Here is a 24480-nt window from a genome sequence, read left to right on the forward strand (position 1 = left end):
ACAGCAGCAAGTGGTGTCCCGTTTAGGACGGACTGAGTGGACGCACTCGACGGTGTTTCGCTGACGTGTGGGCTACAAGTCCGGTGGAGCGTCTGGAGAGATGCCACTCTACGCAATCCGAGACAGAGAGGGAAAGGGAAAGAGCCAACTGGAGGGGTGGAGGACGAAGAGAAGGGCAAACATTGGAAAGGGGTCGGGGTTGGGCAGAGAAACACATCTGGTGCTCGTCCGGCGTCACGTGTTGCACCCTCGCACGCACGCAGGCGTGTGAACGGATATGTTTCTGCCTTTCGTCTTGCGTGTTTCTTGAGTTTTGTGAGAGAGCAAGCGATGTATGCGTGCATGTGTGTGCTGCCTGCGCTTACATGACGAAAAGGAGGGGCTGGGGCTACTACTCCGCCTCCTTGCGCTGCGTCAGCTCTGTTCGCGTGAGCTCGTGCGACTGGCAGAGGTGGAAGGCCTCGGTGAGATGGACGCAGTCCGGTGCCCAAAAGCCCTGATCGCTGATGCAGCGCTGTGCCTTGGCTCTGAGGTCCATGCACTTCTCCATTTCCTTTTGCTCTGCCACCTTCTTCTTGAAAGACTCCGGCACCTCGTCCCACTCCATCTGACGGCCATTGCCGACGGCGTACGTCTGGCCACCGCCCTTGATGACGACCATCCTGACGGGAGCGGAGGAGGGGGAGGGAGGGAGGGGGGGGGGGCGGTCTCGTTTTTTGTCTCCCGTATGTGTGCGTGTCTGTGTGTCGGAGGTGGACTGTAATGACGGTGTACAGTTGCTTCTTTCGTTTTCGCTTCTTTCAACGAGCTGGAAGAGAAGGGGAAGAGGAGGGGGGGGGGAGGCGGCGGCGGCAGTGAGCGCGCATGCGGAGAGGAGTGGGGCGGATAAGTGGGTCGGTGGTCGGACGGCCTCCATGTCAGCGCTCATCCGCAACCGAGTAGGCGCACCCGCAGAGAAGGTGTGCGTGTATGTGTGTGTGTGTATGGAGGGAGGGGAGGAGGGCGCCGACGGACAAGAATTACAACGCCCAGTTGCACCACACGTCTATCTCCCACCCCCTTTCCTCCTTTTGTGTGTTTCACACGCACTCGGCTCTCTTCCATCACCTCGATGCCGTTCCCCCCCCGCGCCACTTGACGTCCACGGGAACGCGCAAGGGGGAGGGGGGATGGAGTGCGAGAACATCTGCGGTATGTCTTCTCTGGAAGAAGGTTCATTGTTGGTGTAGTACAGAGGAGCACACAGACACACGACGTAGAGAGAGAGCAACGAAGAAGCGAGACAACAAGAGCTGTCGACGCACAAGTGAATAAGCAACGCAGAAAGGGGGAGCAACAGCAACCATGTGAGACATCCGCCGTGGCTCCCCATGCTCGGCTCCAGCACGTGGTGGACAGAAGCACGGCTCGCTCTGCTCCCTTCCCACCCTTCCTTCAACGCATTCACGCTTGCGCGCATACACACCAACACATCATTACTCTCTTTCCTTTTCAACACCAACGACAGCAACGATGATGGTGAGGTGGAGGCTGCATACAGAGAGGGAGAGGTGTACTGACGTGGGGTGGTGGTGGCTGAGGGAGGAGGGAGGAAAAGCCGCATATTAGCGCCAACGTGAGTCCAGAGCATCATGGACGAACAAGAACAGCTACCACGACCCCCCACACCCCCACACGTACACGAAGACAACGAGTCGCACGCGCGTAGCAGCAAACGAAAAGAGAAGACGAGGAAGCACAACGGAGACGCACAGGGGCGCTTTTCGGGGAGAGAGGGAGGGGGGGGCAAATGCCAGCAAACAAATCGACCCCAAACAGCGGGTGGCGAAGCAAGAGGAAGCACACAAAAACAAAAATGTCGGTGGGCACAATGGGAAGATAAAACGGACACACACACACATACATATACATGTGCGTGCATGTGTATTGTATGTGTGTGTGCCCGTACACAGCAACGTTCGTACGTGTCTCTATCGCTCCACCTGTCTGCATGGGCATGTGCACGTACGTGAAAAGAGGGCGTGCGAACCAAAGAAGTCGCGGCGTTGGGGTGTGAGGAAGGGAGGGCAGAGCGTACCACGCACACACTATGAAAGCAGAGATGCCGCCACACCGACCCCATTCCACCCTATCCCCAGCTACTCGATTCACACCGACTCACGCGCTGGGAAGAGAGCGAGCGAATCGAAAACAAGGCAGTGGCACTGATGCTCATATCTGCACATGCACATATGCAGTGCGTTTCTGTGCGTTGGCTGGGCCGAGAATGGCAGTAGATGTCGGCATGAAGGTGAGGGCAGTGGGTGGAAGAGGGGGAGGTGTGCGTGTGTGTCGTCGTTGCCATCGCTTCGAAATATGCATGGCAAGGGGAGACACAACTGAGGTGCTGCTGGTGGCATTGATCGATTATACGCGACTTTCATCCCTTTAGTAGCCGACGTGAAAGGGGTGCGAGCATGAATACGCATCACTTCGTGATGTTCCACACCAGTGGCTCCTCGCGGCAGAAGGGACACTTGCCCAGCTGCTGCGCATCCGCCACGCACAGGATGTTGCCGCAGCACCACAGCTCTACAAAGCAGCCAGCCGGCGGCGGCTCGAGGCAGACGCCGCAGACCTCCTCGTCATCGGCGCCCATGCTCATGTTTGGCGGGATCAAAACCTGACACGTCTCTTCGTTCTGCTCGTCCTCTGCGTTGGCGGCCGGATCGCTCAGCAGGGCAGCGCCGAGGAGGCCGTCCCTGGCCCCCAAACGCCCACTGGCTACCTCGGTCTCCATGTTGTGGGCCTGTGTGGATTGCATGGGAGGTGATACTTGAGAGGAAGAGAGCGCTGAGAGCACGCGTGGATAGCTGAGAGAGCAGCGAGAAAGGGCAAGCGAGGGAGAGGGCTCCTGAGGGTGACGAGTGCGTGTGTGTGCAAGGGTGGGGAGAGAGAAGTGGTAGTGGGCGATGCAGAGAAAGCACTAGAGTTAGATCGTACTTCCTACGCAGCTGGCCGGGGGGGGGCGGAGGGGCCCGGGAGAGAAGACGCGTTGATAAGGATGATGGTAAGCCCCCGCAACATTCACAGCTCTCACCTTAACGCCTTTGTGGCCCGATCGCACCGAGTCGGCCTTTCCTCTCTCCCCCACGGTCACACGCAGATACAGATAATCAGAAAGACACATGCCAAGAAGAGAACATGCGCGCACTTGTGCTGCTCACGAATGTGTCTGTGAGTGTAGCTGTGCGTCTCTACGCCTTGCAGTGGCGTGTCGATCGCTTTTTGTTTCTTTGGCTGTGTCGAGGGGTTTGACGCCTTAGAGGAGGCGGAGGCCGGGAGAGAGAGGGCGCAGGCGGCGGCACGTTACGTGTGCTAAAACCCAGACCACGCAACGCACGCCGCCTACAGACACAAGTAGGCTTGCGTCCTTCATCCCCTTTCCCACATACGACTACCTGCATTACACGAGAAAGCATACACAGGCACACATGCAACGATGAACACCGTCGCTACCATCGGTGCAACCACTCCTGGCTCCATCTCGCTTTCTTCACCGACGCACGTGCAGGAGCAGACGCGAAGAAAGAGGAGAGTCCGATGACATGAAGAGATGCGGATGGAGATATCGATGGGGTACGGAATCGTCTTCGTCCTTCATCATCCTTCACGGTCGGCTATGGCCGACCGTCTTGTGAGACGCATTTGCGAGGTGCGAGGCCGCCTGCTTCGCCGCCCGCAGCTCGATGTTGCGCTGCCGATTTGCCACAATCTTGTCCTGCCCGTCCGGCCGGCTCTGCTTTCGACCGCGCCGGTTGCTTCCATCGCTGCCGCTGCCGACATCCACCCCTGTGGCAGGGGTGGAGGGGGAAGAGGCGTCTGCAGACGCCTTGTACTTATGCGCTGCCTGGCGCTTCCGCTCGCGCTTGGCGCGGTAGTGCATGTAGTCCGCGTTGTCAGGCAGCTCCGTTGCGTCCATGAGCACACGCAGGTCATCTGGGGACTTCGTCGCGGCGCAGGATTCGCGTGACGGCGGCGGTATCGGCACCGGTGCGACCTTTCGTAGAACGATGAGGCGGCGCACAACCTTGAGCGATACCCGCTGCGCGATGTTGCATACAATGCGCAGGGATGGGTGACTGGGTAGCTCGTCGTCCGTGTAGTGATCGGTGGTTGGGTGCCAGAAGGTGAGATGGCCTCCGACGACGAGGTACGTGGCAGCGAACATGACGAGATCCAGCAGCACCTCGTGGGTGGGGTAGGCAGAGAAACTGACAGCTTGCTGCTTGGCGGCGTTGTCGCTGCCAGCCTCCGTAGAAGCCGCCGCTGCCGCTGCCGTTGGGATGGTGGCAGCCGTCGTTACCACCCTCTTGCGCGGCTCGCGTAAGCCGTACGGCGGGTCCGTGATGATGCTGTCGAAGATGCCGCCGGAGCCGAGACGCAGCGCGCAGGCGTGCCACGTCCGCGGCCACGCGGAGAAGTTCATGCGAGCTCTGTCAGGCGGTGGCAGGCAGTACAGCTTAAAGTTGGTGATCATGTTTGGCAGCACACGCTCCTCCTCCGTCAAGACGCACAACTGCTCCTCGGTGTAGGCCGCGAGCGCCAGGCGGCGTTGCTGCTGCATCTGTGGACTCGTCTTTCCTTTCTCCGTGCCAGCCCGCATCGCCCGTCCATCGGCGTCTGAGCCGAAGGTTCTGGCGCCGTAGTGCGCCGCCGCGATGAGCAGGCTGCCCGTGCCGCAGAACGGGTCGTACACGTAGTGGCCGCGACACACGCCTGACATGTTCACCATCATGAGCGACTCCTCCGGCGGCATGGAGGTGGTGCCGATGTAGGGCCGCTTTCGCAGGTCGTACGTAGCGAGTAGCGCACTGCGGCTGGACTCGACGCAGAGGCGGCAGTGAAAGACGCGCAGCAGCGGCCCATTCGATACCCATCCTTGCGCTCCAGGCGGCGCGTTCTCGACAGCGTGCTGGAGGAATATGTAGTAGGCGCGCCCCGGCTGTCGCCACTCGACCTCGCCAGCGCGCGGCACACGCTTCAGCACTGCCTCCGCCACTGCACGCTTGGCGTCCGCGGAGTACTTCTTGCCGATTGTCTCTACCTGGTAGGAGTATGTCGAGCTCGTGAGGTGCGTCGTCTCGTCCTCGCCGACGAAGGCGGTGGCAGCGGTGGTGGGGAAGGAGGCCAGGGATGGGCCTGCAGATCCTGCCGCGCTACCATGGCGCTCTTCGAGGCACGCGTAGAGGTCCTCCAGTGTAGGGGCAGTCTCAAAGAGCGTGTACACTCCGCGCAACAGCGCGCAACGCTCCGCGAGGGCCTTGAGCTCGGAACGGCTCGCCGGCGACTCGAAGACACTGAACCAAAACGTATCGGCGCCGCCTGCAACCCATGGGATTTTGTCGTCCAGAAACGTGATGGGGACGCGCAGCGTGGCGGCTACAAACTGAAACTCTGGCAACCGAAAGTTGGCCAGACTCGCCGAGGAGGCAAAGACTGCCACGTACTTCATTGCTGGAGTTCAACACCTCGCGCTCTCTCTCCCTTGCTTCTGCACTTTTTTGCACGCTTGCTTCGACGGCGGAAAAGCAGCGGGGCAGAAGAGGCACACAGTGGGGAGGGTGTCGGTTGTGCGTGCGTGCGTATGTACTCCAGCGTATGAAGTCGGAGTGCAGTGGATGCCTTGTGCGCGAGGCCTTGAGAGGAGGAACAGGATGGTGCGTGAAGAGAAGTGCATGTGAGGGAAAGGAGTTACTTGACACACAGAGAGAAAGAGTCAAGACGGCGTGGAAGGTGGATGCTGTCCTTCTCCGTTTCCTCCATCTGCAGCTAAAATCTCTCACGACTGTCTGCTGCACCTATCTTCTTCCCCTTCCCCTCTCATCCTCCTCCCGCTGTGTGTCTATGTGGATCTGGGAGCGGGGGCGCGGGAGTGGAACCACACGTCATGTGATGCAGTGTTGTTTTGTTTCGTCCTTTCGTTGCCGTGCGTTCTCAAGGATCTAATCAACATCCAACCAGCGCAAAGGAAAACACGCAGACGTACATATATATATATATATATATATACATGTATATGCGTCTATGTGTGTATATACGTCTGCACATACGTGCCGCTGCCGTCGAAACAACCTTGGCTGCGTGCATGCCACCGCTCTCACTCGCCATCCCTTGTCATTGCTCCTACGGTCGCACTTGTGATCCATGACGCACACCTGCCCACAGGAGGGAGGGAAGGGAAGGGGAGGGGAGGGGGGGGCTAGTTGTACATAAAGGGAGCAGAAGGAGAAAACAACAAGTATGACGAACGCCATCCGCGACACTGAGAAACGCGAGAGCGCGTCAGGCGAGGTTGATGAGCCCGTACAGAGGCTCGCAGTCACAGACACACCGACGAACGCGCCTTCGCTGAGGGAGGCAAGCACGTACCCACGTACCATATGCGGGTTCCTCGGTGTCTCTCTCAGTGAGTGGGGTGGTACAAGGCGGCGAGACGCGGGTCTTCGGCGAGTCGCTGGGCTAGTTGATTGTACTTTTCACTCGCATGATCGATGTGCTGCAGCAGCCGCTCATCCAGCACCTTCATACGCCATGTCGCCTCCTTGCAGTAGAGGGCAAAGGCCTCGGTCTCCTTGTCGCCCTCCAGCGCTGATGCATCACAGTTTTTGCGGTACAGCTGCTGCCGCTTGTTGAATTCCACCTTTTCCTTGTCCATGCGACTCTGCATAATGTGGCCTCGCTGGATGAGCCGATCCTTCAGTTCCTGCAGCGCTTCGTCTCTCACCTGCTTCGCCTGTTCCATCGACAAGAGGACGCTGAGATAGTTGCCGTCGAAGTCGGCCGGCATCTCGAGCTTGGCGATGTAGGGGGCAAGGTAGTCCTTGCGCGACTCCTCGCGACGGGCTGCCTCGGCGAGCTTCCTTGCGCGCTCCGCCTCCGTCTCCTTCGGCCTATTGCGCAGCGTGTCGTACACACTGAGGACGTGCTGCGGCTTCTTGTGTTCCTGCTCGATGCTCTTGAGAATGTCCATGCACTCGTCTGACATCACCCGCTGCTCCATCAAGCACGCCGTCTCCACAGCGTTCAGCCACTTGCGCTCATTGTACAGGTCGAGCTCGCTTGGCGGCTCCTCGCCGGGCAGCGAGACCACCCGCATCGGCGGCTCTGCCGGCTTGCCCGCAGCGGAGGCGGCGATGTACTCCTCCACCGAGGACGACGGCTTTGCGAACATGTGATATGGACGGAGGATGCTGCCCGCGTCGTAGTGAAAGAATACCCATATTTCCCCCACCGTGGGGGCGCTGTTGTTGCCACCACTCTTGCTCTCCGACGCAGGGCGCAGAAAGGTCGTCTTGGCCACGTCCTTGCGTGCCGGCACACTTTCATCGCGCAGAAACTTTTGACTGATGCGCACCGGATCCAGTCGTGGGTATACATGCAATGCTGAGACGTTCCCAGGGCCCTGCACAATGAGGCTGTGCATGTCTCTCTCACGCATCGTGGATGGGCGGCCGTAGCTGAAGCTGCGGTACCACAGTCGGTCGCTCCGACCCTTGTAGAGCTCCTTTACCTTACGTAGCGTGCTCGCGTCGTACAGCAGCTCCGTGCGGCAGTACAGGCCGTCGCTGCGCGCTCTCCAGTAGAACTTCATGGTCCGCTGCTTGCCAGGCTCGTAGATGAGCTCCCGAAGGCCCTCGACGGACGTGTTGTGCATGCGGCCCTTTTCGTACCACTCCACCATCTTGCGGGGCCCTCCCGGGACCTTCTCCAGTGATACCGACGACCGGCTGGATAAGATCAATGACTCCTTGGAAGACGACTGCGGGGCGGGTGAGGGAAAGACAGTGGCGCGGCGGAGCTTGTCGGCACGGTGAGCGTAGAAGACGTGCGTCTCGTGCAACTCGGCGTACTCAGCGTCTGGCACTACCACCTCCAAAATTCGATAGTCGCTCTGCGAGTAGGGTGCGTAGCGGCGCACCACGGCGTTGACGTACGTGATTTCCTTGTATCCAGCGGGGTAGCGGCTTTCGTACTGGTGGCGGTTCAAGATCAGCTCGTTCGACCACAGATTGGGAATATACATGCGTCGACTCCTTGACGAGTCGAATACTTCGACCGTGCTCACTGTGGCGGCGGTCGTGGTCGCGGCCAGCTCGCTTGTGAAGGCGCGCCGTGTCGCCGATAAGGTACCGGTGAGGCTCTCCACCTCGTCGTCGCTAAGGTTCGCATACGAAAAGAGGCTTTCCCACTGGCTTCGATCGGCTAAGTCGGGGGAGAGGGAGCTCACGGGAGCCTCAGGTCGCATGTTCACGTGGTAGTCTTGGTGGTTGAAGAGCGCCTCGACCGAGGTGTACCGACTGTCAGTGGCAGAGAAGGCTATCAGCTGCCCCGTGGAGGGCTCCACAAAAACCGCCTTGGAGACAGACCGCCTGCCGCCAGGCAGGACGAGCACCCAGGAGTGAATTGGCTTGACAGCACCGCCTCGCACATTTGGGGTGTCGGTGTCCTTGGGATAGTCACCGGCACTGGCCATGACGCTTTCCTTCTTTCTGACTGATGCTGGGTCGGGATCTGTCGTCAGTCGCAGCGTCAGCTTCTCTGGAATCAGGGCCATATACGGGTTATTTTGTGGCATGTCATCTTCCACTTCATCATCGGAGTTGACCTCCTTGGGCAGCTCGCCTTCCCACATGGTGCTTTTCTGATCAGACAAGCAAACAGCCTTGGTTGCGGAACCGACGACAACGTAGGCGTTGAATCCGGCGCCAATGAGAAAAGATGTGAGCACGAGGGACATTTCAAAGCAGTTTCCAACCTGCCAGTCCAGCGCCGTTGCGGGCGAGACAATTTGCTGCGGGAGTTGCTCCACTGTGTCGTCGTACTCGTCGTCGTACATGGATGGATCGTAGAGAGGCTCGTAGCGCACGTAGTCGGCCACAAACTGGCAGGCCCCCTCCAAGTCAAAAAGTTCGTCGTACGGCAGCGACGTTGGTCGCACAAACGAGCATATCATCTTTGGCCGCTGACACTCGTTATTCAGCAAGAGAAACAGTGGCTTGCGGTCAGGAAAGTACTTGTGGTACAGGATGTCAAACTGCGTGGTGACTGCGATCAGGTTGTCATCTGCTGTGGTGTTGGTGTAAAAAGAGGCGGGAATATCGGGAGACCGGAGGAAGGCCTGGAGCCGATCCGCCCTCGATGCGGTAGCGGCCGACGAGGCCATTAAGGCTGCGTTCCGGTTGGTAAATGCAGTAGACTTACAAATGTGGGCTTGTACCAACATCAGAAAAGGGCAAAGGTGAAAGCGCGAGAGAAGCTTGGTGTTCATTTGCCTAAAGCGGCAAGTCAACATGAACACTTGATAATGATACACTTTTGTCTGTAAGCTCACCATAAAAAAAAAGCAGGCTAGAGGGCACACAGCTAAGGGCGCCGAAGCTATTTTAACGGCGATGCACTGCTTCTGACAATTTCCCCTTTCTCTGCTTGCGTTTCTTCGCTTCGTTACTGGCTAGTGCGCATCCGCAGCGTTTTCCTTTTTTTTTTTGTTCGGTATGTAGAGGGGCAATCCACGAAAGCGAATTGAGAAAGCTAGACGAATTCGCTATCATGGGAGTCTAGCTAGTCTGCGTTGCTGAAAAAGAAAAAAAAAACTAAGTACTAATGATTCTCGCACGACATGCTCAGCTTATGAGATGCGCGGAGTGCGGCTTTGTACGCAGAGGGCTTCAGGAAGAAAGAAGTATTACTGCATGTCCTTGGGCCTAGCGATGAGGACAGTCTCGTAGTTTTTGCGGCAATACATATCCCAGTAGAAAACCCCCCATGCAGCGGCAGCAATGCAGAGTAGCGCGCAGTACAACGGCGAGACGGTCAGGAGATTGATGTCGCCAGGCATCACCAAGCGTCCTGAAAGTGTCTGCGGAGTGAAGGTTTCGTAGTTCATAAATGCTGCTTCGTTACGCGCACCGACCTCTGCACCCTTAGCGCTACTCTTGTACTCGAACGAGGAGCGTGGGTGATCGGCCATAGGCTTCATCTGGTAGCTTTTTGCAAACTCCTCCACTTCAATACGCTGCGCGGCGTCGGCCGCGCGCATGTTCTGAGAGCTGGCATGGAGGAAAAGACTGGTGGCAAAGGCGCTGCCACGGCGTGAAGAGAGCTTGAGGAAAGTGCACTGCATCTTCCAGTGCGTTCTGCGAAAAAGAGAGTTTTGGTGAAGTAGCTACACCTTTGTTTGGAAATCAGTGGAGCTAGCGAAAGAAGCAGTATGGCAAAGGAGGAGGAGAGGAATAGGAGAATGCTAGAGAAGAGAGCAGTAATCGGGATGCCACAGTTTTATCTTCTTTGTGGAAATGAAACCACTGTGAGGAATAAGCTCACATCCCATAGGCGAATTTGTTTTCAGCCCCATTCATCGCAAAGTATAACAGCACTTTTTCAGGGAAAGCAAACGATAAAATTACAGGTACGCCGCAAACGAATGTGCTGCACGAATGGTGCCTCACTGCGTGATAGCAACAGAAACGGAATAGTTTCAGGCCATTTGTTCGTCTTTGAGCCAGAGGAGCACAAGGCACACCAGATCGAAATACTGTGAGGGTTACAGCGCGGGGCAACACACCGCAGCGCTAAAACAAAAACACACTTACCAGCTCGAAAACTAGTCTTGCTTAGCTACTTGCCGGTTGGCGGCGAACACTTAGCCGCAGAGGTGGCGACAGTGTTGAACACGGAGAGTGCTTGGGTTGCAAACGTCGCAGGATCACTCACTGGCTGAGACATAACCACTGTGTTGGATTCTTTTGCCAGTTCGCCAAACTTCTCAATATAGCTTTCCGCCACACGGAGAGAGATGGCCTCGTTGCTGTGCTTCGCCTTTTCAATAGCATCGGAGACGATGGAAATGTTGTCGGACACTGCAGCTGCCTTTACTCGGATGGCAGCTGCAGCGCCTTCAGACTGCCGTTCAGCTGTGTATTTCTCAGCGTCTGCAACGCACTGCTGCGCAATCTTCATACCATTAGCACGGTTGATCGTCGCGGTAGACTCACCTTCGCTCTCTAGGATGAGCTTGCGCTTCTTTCGCTCTGCCTCAGCCTGCAGATCCATCGAGCGGCGCACCAGCTCGCTCACAACAATATCTCGGATTTCGTAGCGTTTGCACTCAATACCCCACTCGTTTGCTTCACGACGGAGCACTTCCACAGTGCTCTGGTTAAGACTGGCCCGCTCCCTGAAGAGGCTATCCAGCGACATCCGCCCGATCTCGCTGCGCATTGTTGTTTGTGCCAAGTTAATCAAGTTGAACACGGGGTTCTCAATATTGTAACTGGCTTTACAGGAATCCACGATCTTGAGAAAGAGAACCCCGTCAATCTCCACCATCACATTGTCAGATGTGATTGCTGATTGGTTTGGAATTTCGATACCCTGCTCCTTCACATTGTAGTTGTAACGAATCTTATCGATGAAGGGTACCACCACCCACCATCCAGAGTCCAGTGTGCGGTGATAGCGACCAAGTCGCTCCACGACGTATTCGTGGCCTTGCGGGACAATGTTGAAAAACGTATTTCGTGGTGGGCGCTCAATAAAAGAGGCAGGGTCAAGCAGCATTTTCTGCGAACGCTGCATCATCATGCGCGAGGAAGCGCTGCCTCCCGAAGGGTGCTCTTGAGGGGCCGAGTTGATGGGATGCGAGGCACCTTGAGCCCCGTACTGAAGAAGTACAGTTCCACGACGAAGCATCTTTTTGCTCCAACTCGCATTTGATTCTTGAGTTTAAAGCCGAATGAAAGCAGCGAATGCAGAGGAGGAAAATGGAGAAGAGCACTTCAACATTAGCGGGTGGCGGTGAGACTGAAGGGAGATTGAGAGCGGCTGACTTCAAAGGGTTTGTCTTCTGTTCAACGCTCGTCTTGCCATGGTAGAGAAGCGGGAAGTAAAAAAAAACAGAAGTGCAGCGCTCTGTGTCTTGTTTTTTGATCACGTAGCAAAAATGAATAGTTGGTCTGTGCAATCGCATGGGGTCTCAACTGGCTTCCAGTCCAGGTGCTGTTAGCTTCATAACGGCGAAAAGTGAGCTTTTGAACATGTTAGATTCGAGGGATGAAGTTTCAAGCCGCTGATACTCAAGTGCGCGTGTGCTGGTTTTGCCGCCCAGCGAAACCTTCGCTGTTGTAGGGGATCAGCTCCCTGCTGAGGTGGTCAACCCCCTCACCTTGCACAATGCAGTGATTCCACACAATGTGCAACACTCTGTTTTTTCAAGTGTCTGCCATGCCATAGGACATCTGTTCAACTCTATCTGGCTTGTCACAGGCCCATTGCGTGGTGCAAGGAAGCGGTAGACACGCGGTATAGCAATGCCGACTCAGTCATCTGAGCACGGCCTCTGCCCTAAGCTATACCCAGTCTCCGCTTCGCAGGTTGCCTCACAGTCGCTCCCAATCATGCCGACCGCCATGTGGTGCATCCCCCTCAGGGTAGGTGAGGCCCCCACCAGCAGGCAGTGTGAGGGCCGAGTGGGGGGCACGCCAGAGTCACGCCGGAGCTCCGCCCACCACACGGATGGCACAAGCGTACTCACTGTCGCAGGTGGCTCCGACGCAGCGCCGTCCTGGACCTGACACTGCCGACATCGGCGGCGACACATCGCCCTGACCCCCCCACGGGGGTGGGTACTCGACCCTCACACCGCGCTGGGGTGTCCCCCGCCATCAGGGATGTATGTGTTTTTTTTTCGCTGATTTTCCAGAAAAGTGAAATGAGGGAGAGGGGGAGACGATGCATGCAAAGCTGCCTGGAACTGAACCTGAAGATGTCACGCTCTTGAGAGGCATCACAGGGAGTAAGCATGCGAGCGTATTTGCAGCTCATGATCTGGAAGAGGGCCTTTTTATAGGTGTGTGTTTATCTTCAGGTAAGGGAGCTGATAGAAAAAAAAAAAGATAGCGGCACTGCATACCGTGTCGCCAAGCTGGGCACAGTTTAGTGTATTCTGCGAGCCGAACGGATGTGCACTTCTCTCTGTCTGACTCCACTGATTATTTGCCACAGTCGATCTCATCGTTTTCCTTTTGTTGCTTAAACCGCTGTCCCTCTTTTGTTTTCTGTTGCTTCCCGTTTTGCAGTGATTAGCAGCATCTTGCCATTCACGGTCGGTACTACACGTGCATTTTTTTCCTGGCCAGAGGTGCAGCCATGTTTCATACGTCACGCCTCGCCGTTCCACGGCTCGCCACAAAGACGAGTGCGCTACTTACACGGCCAGGCAAGGCGGAGAAGTCTGTCGCACCACCAAATCCTGAGGCTAGAACTGAAAACAGCACCGTTAGTGGCGTAACAGAGAGGACCACCGCTCCTCTGCAGCCTCCCATTATCGACAGCACAAAGGAAGGCAGAACACATATTCTTCCACAAAAAGTCTTGAAGGAACTGCTCAACTCTGTGTCGGCCGGGCAGCAGAACTTTCTCTTTGGCTCTGACAAGGACGCTGGCGACCCCACCGTTGGGGTGCTTCGTGCTACTGGAAGCTTCTTTGAATCGATCAATACGGCTTACGAAGGCCGTATGCTTCAAGAGCAGCAGGTCGAGGTAGAAAACTTTGTTGCAAAGCGTCGCATACATTACATGCAGCGTCTCAACGAAGAAACAGAAGAGTTTCGGCGTGAGCAAAAGGAAATTCACGATGAGATACAACGGTTGGAGGCGGAAAAGTACAAGAACGACCTCAACAACGATGTTATTCAGTTTACAAAGGCCAGAGAAACAGAGTATGAAGCTCGCCTGCATGCGGATGTGGAGAAGTATCACAACGCACTTCTTGCATACCGAGCGCGTGCGAAGAAGAGTGACCAACTCGGTGCCAACGGTGAGACCCCGCTGAAACAGCTGAATATGAACGTGATTGAGATCATGCAAGAAATGGAGATGGACGACACCCTGCGCGACTTTGGCGATGCTGCTGGCATCGGGAACGACCTTTCCGATCAGGATATTCGTAGCTACGTAGTGCAGCGAACCTGTTTCTACGAAAAGGTTGTGCAAGATGAGGTCCACGAGTTCACAAAAAGGCGCAAGAGCTTTTATGAGGATCTTCTGGAAGCCCGAGCAGTTCGTCACGCGGCCAAGGTTCGAGCGGACACGGAAAAGTTTCACAGCCAGCGGCAGAGCTACTACGACGAACGACTGACTGCTGACGGCTCGTGGATGGCCAAGTGCTTTCAGGAGCACTACAATCGCTGTTTTCTGCAGTCGTACGCGCGCCGAGCCTGGATCGAGCACCGCCGCTACCAAGCCACTTTGGAGGGCATCAAGCTTTTCACGGAAAACGGCGAGAAGGTGCCGGCGATATCGAACCCAGCGGATATCAGTATCTCCACTTTAAACGCTGAAATACCGCTTTCCACAATCCTCGACATGTACGAAAGCGAAAATATGGCAGAGGTTACACGAGATGTTTTCCTCAAAGCTGCGCGCCGCGTTGCGGCCGACTATGCGCCCTACAGCGTCGACGAACGCCCTTCGGCGTGAACACTACGTTCTTATAGACAGCGAACAGTACACTTGAGCGATTTAAACCTTTTTCATATTATTTTTTTTTCCCCTTGTTTCATGAACCATAATATCGGAGGACACCCCAGCGTGGTGTGAGGGTCGAGTACCCACCCCCGTGGGGGGGTCAGGGCGATATGTCGCCGCCGATGTCGGCAGTGTCAGGTCCAGGACGGCGCTGCGTCGGAGCCACCTGCGACAGTGAGTACACTTGTGCCATCCACATGATGGGCAGAGTGTCGACGTGACTTGGACGCATTCCACCTGGGTCTGACTGCCTGCTGGTGGGGGCCTCACCTACCCTGAGGGGGATGCACCACATGGCGGTCGGCATGATTGGGAGCGACTGTGAGGCAACCTGCGAAGCGGAGACTGGGTATAGCTTAGGGCAGAGGCCGTGCTCAGATGACTGAGTCGGCATTGCTATACCGCGTGTCTACCGCTTCCTTGCACCACGCAATGGGCCTGTGACAAGCCAGATAGAGTTGAACAGATGTCCTATGGCATGATAGAAACGTGGCAAAAAAAAAGAAAACTTTTATCGTGACGTCGAGCGCCTCTTTTGATTAGCTAAAAAGCTGTTTTACACGATTAAAAAATAAAACAATGCGCTGTTTCAGGCTTAAAGGCTGCCTATGTTAACGTCGCGCTTGTTGGATTCCTTGTGGCGCGCTTGCGACGCGAGCCTCGGTGGAAGTAAAAAGCACATTGATTTTTTCTATGTAGGCTTGCTCAATCAATCTTTTCTCTTCTCCCTGCTTTCTACTGGTGCAGCTGTTTGTTGACTGCATTCTGGGCTCATCAGAGAGTCACAGACACACTGCATGCGGTGCTGTGTTTTTTCTTTTTGTTTACGCTTGCTTTCACGCGTGCTCAGAGCTGATTTTTGTCGCTTTCTTTTCCGTAGACGATTCTTAATATGTTGCGGCGAGCGTCTGTTCTCCTCTCCCTCCGACCTTCCGAGGCCTACCGGCAGCTTGTCTTGCGGGGCGACATCTCAACCGATGAAAATCAAATTAGTGCTCTGCCTGTGTTTGACCGTCTTTACGATGATTTGGTGAAGTACACAAAGGAGAGTAAGCGCATCGGCGTTCCGAAGCGGCAAGTGGAGCTTCGCCCTCCCAATCGTCTAGGAATTATCCCGTCTCTTTTTCTTCGTCGTGAGCAGGAGAAAAAGGTGGAGCAGGCCCTTAGCGATGACAATAAGGCGGTATACCATCCCCTGTCGCACGTGAAGGGGCTGTACGTCTGGGGTGGGGTGGGATGCGGCAAAACCATGCTCATGGACCTGCTGTACGATAATGCGCCCCCCGAGATCCGCAAGCGGCGCCTTCACTTTCACCAGTTCATGCTGGATATGCAGAAGACGTCGAACTCGATCCGCTACAAGTCGAAGGAGGAGATGCAAGATCCTGCAAACCGGACAAACATGGTGCGCTACAACATCAGTGACAATCGCCGCCGAACCCCGGATGCCGAGATCAATCTGTTCGACGAGGTGGCGCAGCGGATGATCAGCGATGTTGAGCTTCTTTGCTTCGACGAGGTGGCCGTCTCTGATGTGGCACACGCCATGATTCTCAAGCGTCTCTTCCATTCATTCTACAAGATCGGCCTTGTGGTCATCTTCACTTCAAACCGCCCCCTTGAAGACTTGTACAAGGATGGCCTGAACCGTGGCGGGTTCATTCCTTTCATTGATCTGGTGAAGAAGCAGTGTGTTATTCATCACATGAAGAGCAACGTCGACCATCGGTTGCTCGGCCACCAGGCGGACACCTACCTCACCCCGATGAACAGTGAGAACAACTCCAAGTTCGAAAAGCTGTTCCTCGAGATGTGCAAGGCGATGCCTGCGACGGAGCGGAAGCTTGAGGTGTTTGGGCGCGACGTCATTGTGCCGCGGGCATGTGGAGGTGTGTGCTACTTCCACTTCTATGAGCTCTGCGGCGGTGAAAAGTCTGCGGCAGACTACGAGGTGATTGCCAAGACGTTTCACACGATCTTCATTAATGGTGTGCCCCAGTTTCCGTACGAGAACAGCGATGTGAAGAGCCGGTTTCTGTTGCTCATCGATACGCTGTACGGGCATAGGTGCAAGGTAATGATTCACGCTGCGGTTGAGCCGCCGCAGCTGCAAGCTCCGAAAGAAGAGGCCGCAGGCAGAATAGAAGGCGATGCTCAACGGTTCGATCAGCTTTCCGAGTTCGAGCGCGAAAGTGGTAATAAGCTAGTGGATGCGGATGATAGCGCGTTCCAAATGGACCGGTGTGTGTCGCGTCTGTACGAGATGCGCACAAAGGAGTACCTTGAGATCCCTCATGAGCCACAGGAAGTGGATTTATCTACGCGATGAGATGCAGCTCCGTTGGTTCTGGCCTCGCCCTTATTTTCGTTTTGTGTACTTGAAGAACGAACTCTTCCAGCGAAACGGCGCATACGCTTGCTGTGGGGACATTCATCGACGCGTGTTCTATATACACACATCCACACCCAATAGGGCATGCGTGACCGTTGGACATGGAGCATCAGCAAAACAACAACAACCAGGCCCAAGACAAGAAAAAAAGAGAAAGGAGGCGTGGTGCCAACCGACAAGTCCATGAAGGGGCAGCGGACGGGCAAAATCAAAAGGGAACGAGAAACAAAAACAAAAACAAACGAGAGGGCAAACAGTACCACCACCCCTACTCCTACCAGTACTACAAAAGAAGGAAAAAGGTGGGCCGGGCGTGCGCACGCGCTTTGTGCCGTGTCTTCCCACCCCCTCCCCCTTCCCCCTCCCTGTCGGGTCCAGCAAAAGCGGCTTCACCCCCCTTGTAGCCTCTTCTCTGGGCCGTATCCAGGCGGGGGCGGAACTTCGAATGCGCGTAGCGGCCACGTACGGATGCAATGCTCTGTCGAGCAGGAAAAAAAAACCCGATTTGCTTGTTTGGTTTGCTCGTTGGTCTATGCTCGTCCTACCCTACTGAGCCTACTGCTTCACTGCGCCGCTTCATCTTGAACGCTTTCCCTTTCTTCGTTTACTTGCCCGTATCTCTCGCTGGAGAAGTCTCAACGACGCGTCACTTCCTCGTAATCTTCGGCACTGCGCAGCGAGCGCACTTCTTTCACAGCCGCAGCGTTTCCTCTTTGGTGCAGCGGAGGAGCGAAATGGCAACAGCAAATAGAGTCACCACCATCCCTATGGCGACTACCAGGCTAGCAGTATCACTGCTGACGCTTTTCCTGTGCGGTTGCGCGTGCGTTAGCAACGCCGCTGCGGCCCGTGTGAACGATGACCTGCCGCCTGGCGTGATGCGCGGGCCGCTGCTACACGAGCACAGCTTTCAAGAGCCGCTCGTAAGCGACTGGTGGGAGGAAGGTGTCCCGCACTACATGATTGGCGGGTCGGCGGTAGCCAACGAGCGCTTTCTTCGCCTCACCACGAACGATCTGGATGACCACGGGTTCGCTTTCAACACCGCACCACTTGATCACGACAATTGGGAGGCTCGCGTGCGCTTCTCCATCCGGCCGCCACCGCTGGCGGCTGACATGAACGGTAGCTCCCACTACCAGGGAGGCGACGGCATGGCCCTATGGTACCTGGACCAACCGATCGGCGACGATCATCAGCACGTCGTCAAGTACTCCAAGTCAATCTCTCCGGAGCTGCGGGACGAGATGCTGGACGCGGAGAATCCGTGGCGTGTGGCCGACTTCCTGCTCAACGGCGACGACGACGACGACGAAGACGAAGGGGTGGATGAGGATGATCTGACGGAGCAGGAGAAGCAGGAGCGGCAGCAAGCGAAGGATCGCCGCGCTACGAAGAAGAGGAAGCGTGAGGCGCTGTTCAAGCGACTGTTCAAGCGTGGCACCTCTGTCGACGAGTCGGATAGGGAGCCACGTATCATGGGCGTGAAGTTTTCGGACTTCAACAAAGGCTTTGGCCTCATTCTCGATTCCGTGGGAGATGAAAAGGAACACCTACGTGAGCACCAGCAGCAAGGCGACGCCGTGCAACACCACCACCACACCTCCAGCATCTACCTACTGCTGAACTTGCCGAACCACACATCCAGCTCAGGGGCGACGGTGGTGAACAACTTTGACCCCACGCGCGAAAACTTCCGCAGTTCCCCGCATGTGCTGCGGTGCACGTACGACTTTCGCCAGAAGGGCACGAAGCCGTATGACCCCAAGGCACGTATGATGGACAAGGTCACCAAGGCCGCCACCGCCGCCGAGGAGCCTCTGGAGCTGATCGTGCGCTACTACAAACAGAAGCTGACCGTCATCATCCGCCGCGAGGACGTTGCAAAACGCGAGGTGTCATGGGTGGTGGATGAGATGGGCAAGGCGACGGACGAGGTGGAGGTAGTGCGCACGTACACGGAGACCATGTGTGGTGAGGTGTACCCGATTCATTTGCCGTTGCGCTACCACTTCGGCTTATCCGCCAGCACCGGCCACCGGCCTGCCAAGAATCGCAAGCGCCGCCCGCTGCGGAGCGTCTTCCACGAGGCGGACAAGAAAACCTTTACTCATGTGGATGTCCATGATGTGCTGAAGTTCGACCTGCGTGAGCTGGGGCTCGACGCAAAGGCGATGGGGTATTCCAAGACGATCCCGCTAGAGCATTTCGACTTTGAGGCGGACAGGCGCGAGCGGCTACACTTCTCTCGTCAGCTCCCGGTGAACCCGGACTCAGACACTGCATAAGCGGTTGTGTGCAACCGATTTGCGTGACTGTATTCGTGATCGTTTCTCTCATGTAGGCATGTGTATTTCCTGAGGATGAGGTGGGGTGGTCGTGGGAGACGGAGGCAAATAGCGGAGGAGCAAGAGAGAGCGAGACGTGCACGTGTACGTGCGTTCAGGCGACCTCGCCACAGGCGGGCACCTCTCTCTTTTTTTATTTTCGCTATTGCATGTGTTTGTTTCCTCCGTGTCTTTGTTTTTGCAGCGGCCCAGCAACGGCTGAGGCTGCGCGGCACAGCCGCGGGAAAGGGAACGTGCCCACAGGGGGAGGCTTACGCACGCTCAGTATGCACATACCGTTTTGAGCTCTCCTCCCTTGGTAAAGGATCGACAGACAGTGTCCACGCGGTTGCTCTTCTCTGATGCCCCTCGCTTCCTCTGTGTTCCCTCCCCCTCGGCGTGAAGGTGTCCTGCCTCATTTCTCATTCCTCCTGCATCCTCCCCTCTCAGTTCATGCCGCCGCACCGCACTGCACTGTACGGCAGCTCCTCCTCCGCCTCTGCGTCACATCAGTTTTCTGTATTCTTTATTCTTTTATGTTCTATAGACCCCTCCCGATTTCGTTTTGCCTGGCGCAGACACACGCGCTCACAGGAGTATTCGATTACGCCAAGTGATATGTGCCTGGGTTAACATGGTTGTGTATGTGTGCGTGTGTGTGTTGGTGGGGCGTATATATGCATGCTTGCATGTGCGCTCCTCTTGCATGTCCTCTGTCTCCACCTCTCGCTTCCTTCGTCGCGTTCTCCGTTGCCGATGAGCGTCAAGGAAACTGGGCAGAACAGCAAAGAACAGGGAAGAGCTATCGCGCGTGGTTTTCCCACGGCCAGTGGTAGCGGGCGGCTGGAGGGAAGCGGGATGAATGCGATCATCTCCCCGTATTTCCTCCTCTGTCATGCCCCCTCTTCCGTCAACGTGTGTGTGTGGGTGGCTCTTGTCCTTAAGCTCACCCTCCTCGCCCCTTCGTCTCTTTATCGCTCTCTGTGTGGCCACCTCAGCCCCCCACTCCTCCCTCCTTCCCCTGCATGCGCTCTCTCGCGCGGGTTGTCTGACGCGCCAGCGTGGATGATATGGTTTGCCTGCACTCTCTCTCTCTCCTCCCCCGCCCATTTCTCTGCGCCTTTCGTCTCTCCACTGCGCCATCATCAGAGAGCTCTCTCTCTTGTTTCTCGACTCCCCTGTCTCTTCTCCCACGGCCCCGTTCGAGGCCCACCAGCCAGTACGACGACGTGCACACTCTTTACGGGCGGCGCACCTCAAGTACACACATAGGGAGACACACACACACAAACACACGCACGCGGCGAAAGAAAATGTCTGACGACGCCAGCGAGGTGGCGGCGGAGCTGCCGCAGATGTGGCAGTATATCCACCCTACGCACAACAGCGCCGACAGCAGCGATGACGAGGCGGACGAAGAGGAAAACGCAGATGTGACCGACAACGACGCAGCTCGCGGAGGCCGCCCTGCCGACTACGTAAAGCTGAAAAAGTCGGCCCCACGCCTTGGCCAGCTGATTCGCTTCCTCAACGACATGGAGGACGAAGATGTGCAGGGGCTGCTGCTGGAGAATGATCCGGTGACGCGGCAGACGCTGCTGCAGTGGGCGACGCTGAACAACCACTTCATGCTCGTTGAGTACCTTGTGAAGCGTATGAAGCGCGCCGCCTTCTCCTTCGATGCCGAGTCGGTCGAGGTCGTGGTGTACGACCGGTGGGCGGAGATGTCGCAGGAGCTACCCACGGCTGCCGAGGTGGCGGAGCGGCAGAAGCAGCGCGAGAACGAGAAGGCGAAGCGGCTGGCGGAGCGTGCGATGGCCAACAGTGGTGACGATGTCATCGAGGACGAGGAGAGCGAGGAAGAGGAGGAGGTGGAGCCGATGCCGGAGGAGCTCGTGTACGACACACTGGAGGACTACCACGGCGAGTTGGGGGATGGCGGTGTCGGGGTGGTGAAGCGGATTGGCGAGCTTGGCGTCTACGTGGGGCCGCGCTTGCCGGACGGCACGAAGCAGGGCCTCGGTCAGACGCTGTTCCCCTCGGGCGACTGCTACACTGGCGAGTACAAAGAGAATCAGCGTGACGGCCGCGGCGTCTACTGGTGGTCCAAGGGCGGCGCACTTTACTGCGGCGAGTGGTTCCGAAACATGCGCCACGGCTACGGCCGCATGGTGTACCCGGACGGCTCCCGCTACCTCGGGCGGTGGGTGCACGGCAAGCGCAGCGGCAAGGGTCGCTACGTCTACGCCGACGGCAGCAGCTACGACGGGGCCTGGGTGAAGGACGAGAAGCACGGGAGCGGCACTTACCACCTCCTGGACGGCTCCTCCTTTATTGGCACCTTCCACCACAACCGGTTCGTGTCGGGCGAATGGCGCCTCGCGTCCGGCACGGTGCGCTACATCGGCAACTTCGAAAATGATGCGCCGGCCGGCGCCGGCGTCTACGTGCACCGCTGCGGCCTTAAGCCGGGCACCTTCCAGCAGGAGGGCACTTACTCGGCGGAGGGAAAGTCGTGGGTGCCGAGCATGCTCAAATGCACGTCTCGCATGGTGCCACACATAGAGCTCGTGGTACCGCCGCAGCCTAGCGGTTCGACGCGGGTGCCGATGGAGTTTGGCGCCGAGTGCACCGGCCGCACCATGGCGGACCTCATCAAGGTCGCCAACTACGCCCCGCTGCTGCGGTGGGTGGCCTCCCTGACCTCCGCGGCCAAGGACTTGGTAGTTGGCGAGGTGGAGTTGAAGGGGGTGGAGCTGAGGGGTGTGGAGGTGCAGACGATGCGCTACGACGCCGCCGACCCCGATGCAATCACGGAGGTGACCATCCTCCCCATCCTCGTGGACAATGTCGGCAAGCGCGTGCGCCCACCATCAGAGGCGGTTACTCTGAAGCCGTCCGTCACGCGTCTGATGGTCCTGCTGGAGGCTCCCGGCACGGAGCCGGTCGTGCTCTTGGAGAAGTCCCTGCAAAGCGCCAGCCCCGACGAGCATCACCAGCAAAGCCGCCTTCCCGCGGTGCGCATCAGTGAGGACTCGTCCGTGGGCGGCGACGTGGTGGACGCCGTCGGGCCCGCCCTCCGCCTGCAGCTCGCCTCTACGAATTCCATGGCTCTTTTGCTGCCCCCTATGCGATGCAACCCCATGCAGGGCAACGCCGAGGAGTCGGTGTGGATGTACGCCCAGGAGGTGCACCGTGAAACGGTGGCGCAGCTGGAGCACAAGCTGGAGCTACTCTCCGCCGAGTTGCCGGAGGCGTCGACGACGTACGTGGCGGTGCCGCTGTCCGACGTGACCTCCATTTCGACCGACGCCATGACGGCAATGGCGGCCGCCAATGTGCAGCAGCGCCGCGCCGCACAGACACTGCCCAGAGCCACCGTTGCCCCGCAGCGCCCACCGACTCCGCCGCCTCCGACATTGGAGCCGCGGCCGGAGCTGCAGCCCCTTTACGACGCCAAGGCCCGCCGTGACGAGGCAGAGTTGGAGGAGTAACACCTGCTAAAGAGGAAAAAGCAGCGGCAACTGCAAGACATACACATACACACATGCACACAGGCGCATCTCCCTCCCTCCATAGAGGCACTACGACCGTCATCCGTCTCTCTCTGACTTCTTTCCCCAACACACACACACACACACACAAGCACACACATTCTTTTTCATCTGCTGCCGCTGTTGCATGATTGTGTGTGTGTGTGTGTGTGAACGTTATGTACATAGCAGTAAAGCCGCTCACCTGTCCATGCCCCCCCCCCCCCCCCCTCGCTCCCTGACATCGTTAGGAGGACATCACCACTCCTCTTCTTCGCTCTCCATAAAAGGTGGCGGTGGTGGGGAAGGTGTCGTGTCATGAGGTAGTCCGTCGTCGCCTCTTCTACCTCAGCACACACGCGCGCACGTAGTGATGTACAGGAGCACGTGTGTGTTTGCGTGTTATGGTGCGCCCTTTGTTGCGTGGGCTGCCGCTGTGGGTGGTCGTATGCGTGCGTGCATTTATGTACCTCTCTCCTCCTTTATTCTCGTTGACGGCTGACGTGAATCGCCCACCCCTTCCTCAGCCTCTCGGTGGGTGCGGTTTCTGACGGTGCGGATGACCCGGACGGATGCGGTCGATGTGATGATGATTGATGATGTACAGCAGCAGCACGCTTCTGTGTGTGCCCGTGTGTGCGTGTTCTTATCCAAGCACAGCGAACCGAAAAGCAAACGCGAAAGGGTGGGGGATATCTCACTTTGTGTGTGTGTGTGTGTGTTTCGCGCGCGAGAGTGTCGCCCGTGGAGGAGGCGAGGGAAAGAGGGGCTGTGGGGCCTCCCTCCTTCCCTACAGCCACCAGCGGTGTCTCTGTCAACTCCATCTGCACGCACGCACACACGCACACACGCACACACACAGGGCAATCACATGAGAAACTTCCTCTCCACCCCTCGTCCATCTTTGCATCGATCCGCTTGTCCTTTTCATTTATCTATCCTCGTCCCCCTCCCCACCGCTGCTGCTGCTGCCTCCTGCCACCCACACCCACACATAGACACAACACACATTGCATGAAAAGGCCGGAGGGGTTATTCTCAAAGGCGGTGCAGCTGCACTTGCCCTTGCACACCTATCTACAACAGCACCCCGTCAACGCTCCCAACGAGAGGCCTCGCGGCCCCCCTCCCCTCCCTCCCCAACAAGGAAACAGAAGAAGCACACCTGTGCGAGGCTCGCGCTTGCCGCTAGACTTGGAAACGGACCGCGAGCAAGGATCGGACAACGCAGGACACAAGTGATTGGCGTGCGCGTGAAGGAGGACGGCGATGCCGGCACTTAGACCAGCCAGGATTGTGCGTGCGCGCGTGGGCCGTATGGGTATGAGTGAATGGGACGGGAGCACTCTATCTTCACCTCCCACCTTTTATCGATGACTCTGTACATGCCATCAATGCCCGGCGAAGACGGTGCAGCGCTGTCGTTCCCCCAAACACAAGCGTCCGCGAAGGAAAGGGGTTTGCAGAAACGACCCCCCGTCCCCCTCGTTTGTCTCTCTGTCTGTCGTGGGCGTTGCTCGATGTCTTCTTCCGTCTCTCTCTCCCTCCCCTTCCATCTGATGCGCCAACGATGACGCGACGGCATCATGAGTGCATCGCGTTTTCTGTTCTCGGCCGCGGGGCGCTACGGTTGAACACGTGCCAAAGGGGTGAAAAGCAG

The 24480-nt window shown here is 57.2% G+C and overlaps 10 protein-coding genes across 10 annotated transcripts; 4 read left to right on the forward strand and 6 right to left on the reverse strand.

Moving 5' to 3' along the window:
• Positions 1 to 391: 391 nt before the first annotated feature.
• On the reverse strand, positions 392 to 661 carry LDBPK_050990 (hypothetical protein, conserved; the record flags this gene model as incomplete). Its single annotated transcript, XM_003858238.1, has 1 exon — positions 392 to 661. One exon carries the CDS (start codon positions 659 to 661, stop codon positions 392 to 394), a length of 270 nt encoding a protein of 89 aa, XP_003858286.1.
• Positions 662 to 2467: 1806 nt separating this feature from the next.
• Positions 2468 to 2779, reverse strand: LDBPK_051000 (hypothetical protein, conserved; the record flags this gene model as incomplete). The annotated part of the gene is made up of 1 exon (XM_003858239.1): positions 2468 to 2779. The coding sequence occupies one exon, from the start codon at positions 2777 to 2779 to the stop codon at positions 2468 to 2470; it is 312 nt and encodes a 103-aa protein (XP_003858287.1).
• Positions 2780 to 3649: 870 nt separating this feature from the next.
• LDBPK_051010 (methyltransferase-like protein) lies at positions 3650 to 5494 on the reverse strand (the record flags this gene model as incomplete). Its single annotated transcript, XM_003858240.1, has 1 exon — positions 3650 to 5494. The coding sequence occupies one exon, from the start codon at positions 5492 to 5494 to the stop codon at positions 3650 to 3652; it is 1845 nt and encodes a 614-aa protein (XP_003858288.1).
• Positions 5495 to 6445: 951 nt separating this feature from the next.
• Positions 6446 to 9205, reverse strand: LDBPK_051020 (hypothetical protein, conserved; the record flags this gene model as incomplete). Its single annotated transcript, XM_003858241.1, has 1 exon — positions 6446 to 9205. The coding sequence occupies one exon, from the start codon at positions 9203 to 9205 to the stop codon at positions 6446 to 6448; it is 2760 nt and encodes a 919-aa protein (XP_003858289.1).
• A 522-nt stretch (positions 9206 to 9727) lies between these two features.
• Positions 9728 to 10165, reverse strand: LDBPK_051030 (hypothetical protein, conserved; the record flags this gene model as incomplete). Its single annotated transcript, XM_003858242.1, has 1 exon — positions 9728 to 10165. The coding sequence occupies one exon, from the start codon at positions 10163 to 10165 to the stop codon at positions 9728 to 9730; it is 438 nt and encodes a 145-aa protein (XP_003858290.1).
• Positions 10166 to 10659: 494 nt separating this feature from the next.
• On the reverse strand, positions 10660 to 11733 carry LDBPK_051040 (stomatin-like protein; the record flags this gene model as incomplete). Its single annotated transcript, XM_003858243.1, has 1 exon — positions 10660 to 11733. One exon carries the CDS (start codon positions 11731 to 11733, stop codon positions 10660 to 10662), a length of 1074 nt encoding a protein of 357 aa, XP_003858291.1.
• A 1455-nt stretch (positions 11734 to 13188) lies between these two features.
• LDBPK_051050 (hypothetical protein, unknown function) lies at positions 13189 to 14520 on the forward strand (the record flags this gene model as incomplete). The annotated part of the gene is made up of 1 exon (XM_003858244.1): positions 13189 to 14520. The coding sequence occupies one exon, from the start codon at positions 13189 to 13191 to the stop codon at positions 14518 to 14520; it is 1332 nt and encodes a 443-aa protein (XP_003858292.1).
• A 940-nt stretch (positions 14521 to 15460) lies between these two features.
• LDBPK_051060 (ATPase, putative) lies at positions 15461 to 16897 on the forward strand (the record flags this gene model as incomplete). The annotated part of the gene is made up of 1 exon (XM_003858245.1): positions 15461 to 16897. The coding sequence occupies one exon, from the start codon at positions 15461 to 15463 to the stop codon at positions 16895 to 16897; it is 1437 nt and encodes a 478-aa protein (XP_003858293.1).
• A 797-nt stretch (positions 16898 to 17694) lies between these two features.
• LDBPK_051070 (hypothetical protein, conserved) lies at positions 17695 to 19248 on the forward strand (the record flags this gene model as incomplete). Its single annotated transcript, XM_003858246.1, has 1 exon — positions 17695 to 19248. One exon carries the CDS (start codon positions 17695 to 17697, stop codon positions 19246 to 19248), a length of 1554 nt encoding a protein of 517 aa, XP_003858294.1.
• A 1352-nt stretch (positions 19249 to 20600) lies between these two features.
• LDBPK_051080 (hypothetical protein, conserved) lies at positions 20601 to 22781 on the forward strand (the record flags this gene model as incomplete). Its single annotated transcript, XM_003858247.1, has 1 exon — positions 20601 to 22781. One exon carries the CDS (start codon positions 20601 to 20603, stop codon positions 22779 to 22781), a length of 2181 nt encoding a protein of 726 aa, XP_003858295.1.
• Between the last annotated feature and the right edge of the window lie 1699 nt (positions 22782 to 24480).

The sequence above is a fragment of the Leishmania donovani genome, chromosome 5 (assembly GCF_000227135.1).
Source record: "Leishmania donovani BPK282A1 complete genome, chromosome 5".
In the NCBI taxonomy this organism is placed as follows: domain Eukaryota; phylum Euglenozoa; class Kinetoplastea; order Trypanosomatida; family Trypanosomatidae; genus Leishmania; species Leishmania donovani.